General features: G+C 38.0%; 1 protein-coding gene across 3 annotated transcripts; it reads left to right on the top strand.

Annotated features, from left to right (window-relative positions):
* The first annotated feature begins 129 nt into the window (after positions 1 to 129).
* slc4a1ap (solute carrier family 4 member 1 adaptor protein) lies at positions 130 to 10,131 on the top strand. Of its 3 annotated transcripts, none has more exons than XM_061794054.1 (14): positions 130 to 980; positions 2,011 to 2,212; positions 2,304 to 2,432; positions 2,531 to 2,591; positions 2,976 to 3,115; positions 3,212 to 3,372; positions 4,978 to 5,047; positions 5,519 to 5,708; positions 6,243 to 6,339; positions 6,422 to 6,665; positions 7,098 to 7,178; positions 7,246 to 7,313; positions 7,873 to 7,942; positions 9,198 to 10,131. In XM_061794054.1, exons 1-14 carry the CDS (start codon positions 159 to 161, stop codon positions 9,245 to 9,247), a joined length of 2,385 nt encoding a protein of 794 aa, XP_061650038.1. In that variant the 5' UTR covers positions 130 to 158; the 3' UTR covers positions 9,248 to 10,131. The 3 variants fall into 3 exon arrangements, with proteins under 3 accessions (XP_061650038.1, XP_061650037.1, XP_061650039.1); XM_061794053.1 differs by having other exon boundaries at positions 7,229 to 7,313; XM_061794055.1 differs by lacking the exon at positions 7,246 to 7,313.

Raw genomic sequence — 10,131 nt, 5'->3', positions numbered from 1 at the left:
TTTATTTGATCCATTTGAACGCTGATGTTTTTTTTTTTAAATTATATTTTATTTTTGAACTTGTATTTCAGTCTACGTTTTCTTTATTTTGGTTATTTTTGTACGTTTTATATATGAAGACAGGACCCGGACTAAGTTGACAGTCGCACCAATCAAACATGTCCGCCTCTGCGCAACTTGATGTGAGCGTGACAAACACGGATGAAAAAGAGACCAACTCTGCGATGGAAACAAACGAGTGCTCGGAAGCAGAAAATGACACAGAGCCCCAAAAGAAAGAATTGCCCGAAGCTGGCCAGAACACAAGTGACCCTTTCAAAAAACCGACTGCGTTCGCTTCGCCTTCTCTCGCGAGCAAACGCAGCCTGAACGCTGCTGCTCCATCCAAACCTGGAGCCGAGACGAGAAACGAGAAAGACAACAACGAAGCACAAATCGAGGACACCAATTGTGAGCTATCTGATGTTCCAGCGAAGGATAACGAAACCCCGGACACTGGGCCAGAAAAGAATACAAATGGCGACGAACAGAGAGACGTTGCTCGAGTAAACATGAAAACAGACTCTAAACACAGGGTGCTTCCGCCGGCTGGAGAGTTCCCTCCTCTCCCATACACAGAGCCACAGTGGGGTGGTCCTGCTCCAGATGACGTCTATGCTCTTGAAATTCTAAAAAACGGCACCATAGTGGACAAGGTGCCCCTTGCGCATCGAGGTTACTTCGTGGTTGGACGTTTGCCGGTGTGTGACGTCACTCTGGAACACCCGTCCATCTCCAGGTACCATGCTGTCATCCAGTACCGCCGGCTTCCCGGGGAGGGGGAGTCTGTCAGTGAGGATCGAGGTTTCTACATCCAGGACCTGGGCAGCACACACGGTACCGTCGTTAACAAGAACAAGATTCCGCCCAAGACGTACATCAGACTCCGTGTTGGACATGTCCTTAAGTTCGGAGGCAGCACGAGGCTATTCATCCTACAGGTATGGCTTGTTTTTGCTTCTTATTGTATTATTACGCCTGATGTGGCCCACGGGCCGATGCATCATGGACTATTCAGATTCTAAATAGTCCATGATGCATCCAACACATTTCAGCTGCTATCCACCCATCAATTTTCGAAACAGCTTGCGTTCGGGCTTAGGGCACCCCTGGACTGGTCGCCAGCCAATCGCAGGACAAATGGAGACAAACAAACAATCAGATTCATACCTATGGACACTCAGATTCACACCTATAGACAATTGAGAGCTTATAATTAAACCTTAACATGTTTTTGAAATGTAGGAGGAAGCCAGGGTACCAGAGAAAACCCTAGCAAGCATGGAGAGAACATGCAAACTCCACACGGGAAGGCCGGAGCCCGGATTCGTGCTGCCCATTTGAGCTGCTATTTTTTAGTCTTAATTGATATGAACAGAGTAAAAATGCTTTTCAAACAGTGCCACATTTTTCTTTTCTTCTTCATCTTTTTTGTTTTTTTTTCTAAAGATGCTGGCACATCTGCCTCATGTTCTGAGGTTCGTGTTAGAATCTCTGCTCCAGCCTTCCTTTGTAGAGTGGATGGATGGAAATTATTGTCCTTTGTGTTTTTAACATTAATCTATATTTAGGACAGTATATTGTAAGTTGATTATGGCGTCATATGCTATTTTGTAGTTTGGGTTACGGTCAAAACTACCTCCCTGATTGTGTTTTATGTTAAGGTATTTCTTCTAACTGTTAGTTCACTCTGACCATTGACTAGTATTACTACCATTTGAACTTAAAATTTCCCATTGTAAATGCATACAACATGTGACACCTGGTGTTTATGTTCGACGTTTCCCTGTTTCTCACCCTCACCGAGTAGTCATTAACTCTCAGGCATCTGACTTGTCGAAGCACAAACATTGGATAAGGTAACTCCTCTATTCCATGTAGTTGTGACCGTGTACTTAGGGCAGCAAAACAACTGCCGTTGCTTCATATAGTTTCTCCTGCTATATGCAAAGAAAGTTTTCCCTCTTCCAGGGTCCAGAATTTGATGAGGAAGAGGAGTCTGAACTGACCGTCACAGAGTTGCGGGAGCAAGCCAGGAAACAGATGGCGGAGCTAGAGAAGAGAATGTTGGGAGGGCGTTCTGATGAAGAGGAAGGAGAGGAGAAGGACGAAGGCAAAAGCGACAAGAGCCGAGAATTGTCCAGTGAAGACTCGGGCTGCTCTTGGGGAATGGGTGAGCTCTTGATGAGTGTGTGAAAGTGTTAAGAGAGAAACATTCTCTGCTTTCCTTTTACCCCATGTGTGACCATGAACTCCCCATGCAGCTGAGGAGCAGCTTCCAGAAGAAGACGAGAACGAGGAGAACCCTTTTTCAACAGAGTTCCAAGAAGACCAGGAAGCTGCCTACTTAAAGGACCCTAAGAAGGCTTTACAGGGCTTTTATGACAGGGAAGGTGATGTGTCTTCCTATCAATGCACAGCAAAAGAGGGCAGAAAATGTTCTGAAGAATGTTTTGACTCTTAATTATACAGCATTTCTATTTAACATTAGGCGAGGAGCTGGAGTTTGAGTATGAAGACAAAAGCCACGGCAGTTGGCTCTGTAGAATCAAGTAAGTGTCTTGAAGACCCGTAAGCCATGTATCAAGTTTCCACCCAGCGCTACAGTTTAGTTCAGCTCTGTCTGCAACGCTAAACCCTGATTTGACTTTTTCATTTTTTTTTTTTTATATTATTTACTAGCTGTATCAGTTTGGTGGTGGTAGCTATGTAAATAGTGTGACATTATGTCACCACCAAATTCAACGAAAAATAGAAGCGCGATCAGTACGACAAAGCAAAAATGAGAAACAGCTTTTTAAAATCATTTCTTTGTGTATTTTTGTGTTCATTATAGTTCCATTTTACACCGATGTTTTTCTGTGCCACAAACAACAGACTCTGTAGGTACCATGTTTTGTTGTTGGTATCCCAACTGAATGTTATCCGTCTTTTAGGCTGCCCGTGGACGATGCCTTGGGCCGGCAGCTGGTTGCCGAGGTGACCCACACGGGGAAGAAGAAAGAAGCAGCCGTCCAGTGCTGCCTCGAGGCCTGCCGAATGCTGGAAGCCAGAGGACTGCTACGCCAGGAAGCAGGTAGGGGGGCGGGGGGCCTCAGCCTGCACGAGGCACCGTCTCAAGACCTTCCGGGCGTTCTAACAAATCCTCCTCTGCTTGGCTACATGTGTACAGTGTCCCGCAAGCGGAAGAAAAAGAACTGGGAAGATGAGGACTATTATGACAGCGATGATGACACCTTCCTGGATCGGACAGGCACAGTTGAAAAGAAGAGGAAAGAGAGAATGAAAAAAGCAGGAAAGATTGAGGAGCGGCCCGAGACCCATGAATCACTGGTAAAGCAAGCAAGCAATAGCAGAATTACAGTAGAGGGGGTCCTCGGTTTATTATATATTATATGGTGATATGTTGGACTGAGTATTCAAATGAACTGCTTTGTAAAATGAATGTTTGGCAAGTCTTTTTCTGACAGAATAAGTAAGGAATTGTTTTATTTTATTTATTTTTTTGCCCGGGGAATTCACCTTCAATACCATTGTATTAAAATGAAATGAGAAAACATTAATATAAACAAATGAAAGAAGAGGAGCAAGGTGAACTATGTAAGCTACAGAACTTTGGAATGAGCTCACCTCGAGGCGCTCGCTCCCGTTTTCCCCACAATGTGCAGAGCGATGCATTCAAAGTCCCTCGTGATTAACAGCGCTAAGCACAACAGAACACTTCCTGCTCTGACAACCCCCCCGACAGCAACACACAACAATAAACACACATAACAGTTCATTACAATATTGAAGAGCCATAAGAATGTGAATGAATACATACATGAATTATTTAATGTTAAACTAAAAAGTTAAAACAACAATGACAGCCTCATTTGTTGTGGAGAAAATTGAAAAATCTAAGGCTAGAACTTGATGTTATAGAAATGACAAATTAGTGTATTATGTTTCTGTCTTACTACTTACACTTATTCACAATAACATTTTCTCTTGTAATTTTTATAGATATTTCTCAAAATCCTAGATATAATTAAAATGCAGATGCCAATGCACGTAAAGCACCTCAGTGTTAGAGACAAATGTAAGGAATGAAACTTCTTGATTGAACAGTCAACCTAATGAATGCTAAAGTAAAATGAGACAAAAGGCAAATGTTGCTTGGTCGTTGAGTAAAATCCAGATGAAATCTTCCCTCGCTGAATCAATCTCAAGTGGGGAAGCTGCACATATTTGCAATAACTTGACAACTAACTTTTAACATGGAAAACATCAACAACATAGATTCAAATTTCAACAAATGCTCAATTCATATTATTACAAATAATAATAGCAAAGACTACCTCCTCTGGCTGATTGATATACTGTTTGCTCTCTGTTGGGGTATGGTTAAATGTATTGATGTGACCCCAGAGAACTCTGGAAACATGTCAAAAGGACTAAAGAGAGAGAAAATGAGGGAAAGAGAAGTCAAGTTTTACTACTTTTGGTTTGTCCCATTAGGTGTCGCAACGACAGGTTACTCGCATTTGTTAGGCGGTGAATATAATCTAGTGAAATGAAGAAAATGTTCTATTTTATATTTGACATTGTGTGGCATATTATTTTATAAATGAAAGGCAATGTTAAAAACTATCGCTATTCGACATTTGTGTGTGCAAATTGTTGATGGAAGGGAGCGCCGTATAAAATCTCACCTAGAGCGTGACATTGCCACATGTAGTTAACGAGGCAAAATGTTACAAATGTGTCTTCATGTGATGCAGTGCACCACTGTTAATACTACACAACTGCGTACTGTCATTAAACCAGAATTATTGATACACCTGTTGAATTAGATTTGATTAGGTTTTGTTTGTTTATCCAATTAACTGGTTAGTGAGTATTGGTTTAATTTTTTTAACATGTGTGACACTATTGTTTGTTTTTCCCCCCTGTTAGCTGGCCAAGCTATCACAGGTGGAGAAGGAGGTGGCAGAAGCACAAAAGAAGCTCGGCACCGCTGGGAAAGGTGAGTCATTTTTCCATTGTACAGTGTAACGTCAAGAATAAAAAAAGTATTCACAGCGCATCACTTTTCCCACTGTTTATGATACAGCGTCACTTGAACATTTAATGGATTAATTTTGTCTTCAAAATTCCACACACCACAACCCAGAATCTCAACATAAAATGTTTTTTTGTTGAAATTTTTGCAAATTTATTAGAAAAGGAACAATGAATATAGCAATGTACAGAACATTTTGAATGAAAACCCTGGGGGGGGGGGGGGTTATTTCTTTTCTTTTTTTTAATATGTAAATTTGCGAAAATCTCCCCAACACAGTTTTCATGTTGTCACTATAAGGTGTTGTGGGTGTAGAATTTTGAGGATTTATTTTTTTTCAATTCATTTTGGAATTAAGCTGTAACATAACAAACTGTGGATAAAGTGAAGCGCTGTGAATACTTGGGAGTCTTCATGATTAAATTTGCTCACCAGACACTTCCGGCTCTTCGACCGACGACCCGCTGGACGCCTTCATGACGGCCGTGCGCAGCGATGCAACCATGGATGCCGTCGAGCGCAGGAAGCTTCATGTGCACGTCGCCGACCTGCGAAAAGATGCCCAGCGGCTCCGCAAATTGGTGGAACTCACTCGCCCCTCTCAGCTGCCCTCGCTGCTCCCCAGGTGAAATGCTTCATGTGTTACTCTACCTATAAATCCTTGATGTGGCTATGGCCATAAATAGAAATATATAATACTGTACAGTACCGTACAATAGTCTGAGGCCACCACTGCCTTTCTTGTTTTATTTGAATTGTTTTACATAGTAAAACATTTTGCATACAATTAGCAGAATTATAAAAGACATGCGTGGGTCAAGGAAGAAACCTTTCAATTTAATTCATGTAAGGTAATTTTAATGGTGCAGATAGAATATATTTTCTGAAATTAAATCACCATGGAAAAGTCCACCCCCCAAAATCATAATAGCACAGTCCATCTTTTCCAGGAAGTTGAATAATGAAAAGATGAAAACGACAAATACAACTTTCCAGAATTTGTTTTACACTTTTAACAGTTCAGCCCTGGTGGAGATCTGTGTTCCCAGTGACATTCTAGTTTTAGAAGGTCATTATAGCATTGCTAAAACATCAAATATAACTAACTTAAGCACAGTGCTGTTTTTGAGCACACCTTGATCATATTTTGATGCTATAGTGGCAGCTCCAAGTCTGAGAAACCAAAGAAAGCTTTGCCGCTTTTTGGAGCCATGAAGGGAGGATGCAAGTTCAAGCTGAAGACTGGCACTATCGGGGTAAGTGTATTTTGTTTCCTAATGGAATATTAAATGAAACTCATTATCTCTAAGCAAACATAAGTCTTCATTTCTTCTGTAGAGATTGCCTCCTAAGCAGCCCAGCTTGCCTCCCGAGCTCTTTAACATGAAAGAACTTCCACCAGGAGGAGAAGAGGAGGAGGAAACAGAAGAAAAGGGGGAGGTAGAGCAGGAGACGGCTGAAAAAAAGAAGGATCATGAAGATAAAGTGTGCAAGTTGAATGTTGAACCTGTAGAGGCCAGCGAACTCATATCTCAAGAAACTTCGGGACAGAAAGGAGAAAAATCAGTGCCGGAGCCAAAAGGTTAACAACCAGAACGTCCTTCAGAAAATAGAGATTCATATTTTATGCCACTAGGTGGCAGTAATAGTAGTAGGTGCAATGCTTGGCATAAAGATACACTTTCAAATACTGTACAATATTTAAAAATATAGGTACATCTAAATACATTTAAATATGGGGGAAACATTTATTTATTCCATTACTTTAATTCAAAAAGTGAAACTCTTCAAAATCCACTAAAGACATAGAGTGAAATATGTAATGACTTATGGCTAACAATTTTGATCTAGAAATTAGGTAGGAATTGGCCTTCTGAAAAGTATTATGTTTTTAATGAATATTTATTTTCGAAGATGTTCTGTTTTATTCAGATGCACCTGTATATTACGATGTAGCCTTTTAAAATTGATTAAATATCTTTATCATGTAATGTTGTATTTTTTGTTTTGAAAGAAAAGAGGAAAAGCGAGGCATGTACAGAGACGCAGAACCCATTTCCTCATCAGAACACCAAGCCCAACCTACCAACCTTTGGTGAGTTTACTGTTTCTATGTAGTCTCAAATTTGACAATCAGGTTTCAAGTCACTGTGACTCAACAGAATCAAGAGACAAGGGTGATGAATATCTCAGTCCGAGGAAGAAAAAGAAAGTCATGGGCCCCAGCAGGGTAGGTGTCATTCTTAGGGTTGCAAAGAGGTGGAAATTTATGGTAAATTTGTGGAAAGTTTCCAGTAAATTTCCATAGGAATTCAAACAGGGGAATTGTTTGAAAGATTGGAACCAAATAAATAGCTGTACTTGCCCACATGTGAGGGCATTTACTTTAATTGCTCACTTTTTTGTGGTGGCATTTCTTCTTCCTTGTGTCTCAAATTTTGGCCCACAATACAAAACAAAACAGAAAATCCACCAAGTGATGGCTCATAACTCGAAAAACTAAATTGGGTTACCTGTAAGTCAAGGTACCACTGTACTTGCATGAAATTTGGTTGTTTTAGTCAGAATTATGCTAAAATATATTTTCCCCAACTATATTTAAATTACCCACTAAGAGCCAGCTTTCAGTTTGGTAAAGTCCTGTTAATCCCAAAGAAAAATGTCCAACTTTGAAAAATTCCCAGAATTTTGCAACCCCAGTCATTATCCAGTACACATGTCAAAGATTGAGCTAATTCACAATGAGACCGTGACATATAATAATGCCACCTCGTGGTGTGTGTCCATAGCCACCTGTGCAGCTCTCGAGTCAGTATCCACAGGACGACCCCGATTACTGTGTTTGGCTACCGCCGACAGGTAACCTCCCTCCACAGGCACAAGTCAAGCCATTTGTATTCAACTTTTAATTGGACATATGACTGAATGAGTCTCCTAGGATGAGGTCCACACATAATTAACAAACAGTTCATATATATATATTTATATAAATATATATATATTTATATATATATATATATATATATATGTATATATATATTTATATATATATATATGTATATATATATATGTATATATATATTTATATATATATATGTATATATATATATGTATATATATATTTATATATATGTATATATATATGTATACATATATATATATATTTATATATAATGTATATGTATATATTTATATATATATATGTATATATTGTTCAAATAAGCCCTCTGCATAAAATGGCTTCCTTATTGGTATATATTATCCTTATTATATATTATATATATATGTATATATATGTATATATGTATATATATATATATGTATATGTATATATGTATATATATATATGTATATATATATATATATATGTATATATATATATATATGTATATATATGTATATATATATATATATGTATATATGTATATATATATATATATGTATATATATATATATATATATATATATATATGTATATATATATATATGTATATATATATATATGTATATATGTATATATATATATGTATATATGTATATATATATATATGTATATGTATATATATGTATATGTATATATATGTATATATATATGTATGTATATATGTATGTAGATATATATATGTATATATATATATATATATATATGTATATATGTATATATATATGTATGTATATATATATGTATATATATATATGTATATATATATATGTATATATATATGTATGTATATATATATGTATGTATATATATATGTATGTATATATATATATATGTATATATGTATATGTATATATATATGTATATATACATATATATAGTTATAATATATGTATATATACATATATATATTTATATATATATATATGTATATATACATATATATATGTATATATACATATATATTTATATATATATATGTATACATATATATATATATATATATATATATTTATATATATATAATGTATATGTATATATTTATATATATATGTATATGTATATATTGTTCAAATAAGCCCTCTGCATAAAATGGCTTCCTCATTGGTAATTGCATATTTATTGCATTATAAGTGTCACCAAATTCATAGATGCCATATTCATCACTTTTAGGACAGACTGGAGATGGCCGCACCCATCTTAATGACAAGTATGGCTACTGAGTGGAAAAACTCACCCCATGTCATCAACTCGCATCTGACGTGACACGACTACGGCTCCTGCACCAGCATCATCACTCGAGATGACCAAGTTCATGAGAGACCAGAAGCGAATCAAAAGTCAATACTGCCCTTCACGTAAATATATTGTCTGAAGATGATATATATTGGCTGGCGACCAGTTCAGTGTGTACCCCGCCTCTCGTCCAAAGATAGCTGGCATAGGCTCCAGCACGCCTGCGACCTTAGTGAGGAGAAGCGGTACAGAAAACGGATGGATGGATGGATGGAAGATGATATACAGCTGCCCCGCGTTGCCAATGCAGGCATTTGACCCCTTTGACCCAGTGTCCTTTTCACCCTTCAAGCCGAAAATAGAAAATGGCAGCCCAAGAAGAGTTAGCTGAATTCAGCTTTTTTCTCCCCTTGTCTCTGGCTGCTCCTCTTTCACTTCAAACCACCTGACATTCAATCTGTATCCCTCCCCTATTTGGCTCCACTTGATCACTGGCATTACTTTTTTTTCCCCTGCGAAAGAGTGTGTGTAGAAGGGAGGGAGAGCAGTGAAGCAGCTTTTCTGACCATCTGGACACTTGGATGGCTTACTGGATGAAACGCAAGCTGATAATGACTCAAGCTACAGTAAGCAGAGTTGTGTGTCAGCTGACGCACACACACTCGTGGTGCAACCTTCTCAAAGTTCTCTTTTTAACAGGATTGTCTTTATGCCACAGTCAGCCATTGTTGTGCGTTTATGTAGGATTCGCACTCAGTGCTGCTCATCTGGTTCACAGCCTTACTCTATTTCTTTTTTGGTGACAAGGTAAATAAATACTTTTACATTGTATTTTGTTTTTGAAATATGTAATAAAATGTCTGCACAACTA

This window comes from Phyllopteryx taeniolatus, chromosome 13 (assembly GCF_024500385.1).
Source record: "Phyllopteryx taeniolatus isolate TA_2022b chromosome 13, UOR_Ptae_1.2, whole genome shotgun sequence".
NCBI lineage: Eukaryota > Metazoa > Chordata > Actinopteri > Syngnathiformes > Syngnathidae > Phyllopteryx > Phyllopteryx taeniolatus.
The sequence above is the reverse complement of the archived record's forward strand: the minus strand, read 5'-3'. Positions and strand labels throughout refer to the sequence as shown.

Bases quoted from the DNA above. Each gene is read 5' to 3' on its own strand.
- slc4a1ap (XM_061794053.1), top strand. From the start codon at position 159: ATGTCCGCCTCTGCGCAACTTGATGTGAGCGTGACAAACACGGATGAA. The intron at 2,433-2,530 runs GTGATGTGTCTT...ATTTAACATTAG, and splicing joins GGGCTTTTATGACAGGGAAG to GCGAGGAGCTGGAGTTTGAG. The intron at 5,048-5,518 runs GTGAGTCATTTT...TTTGCTCACCAG, and splicing joins GCTCGGCACCGCTGGGAAAG to ACACTTCCGGCTCTTCGACC.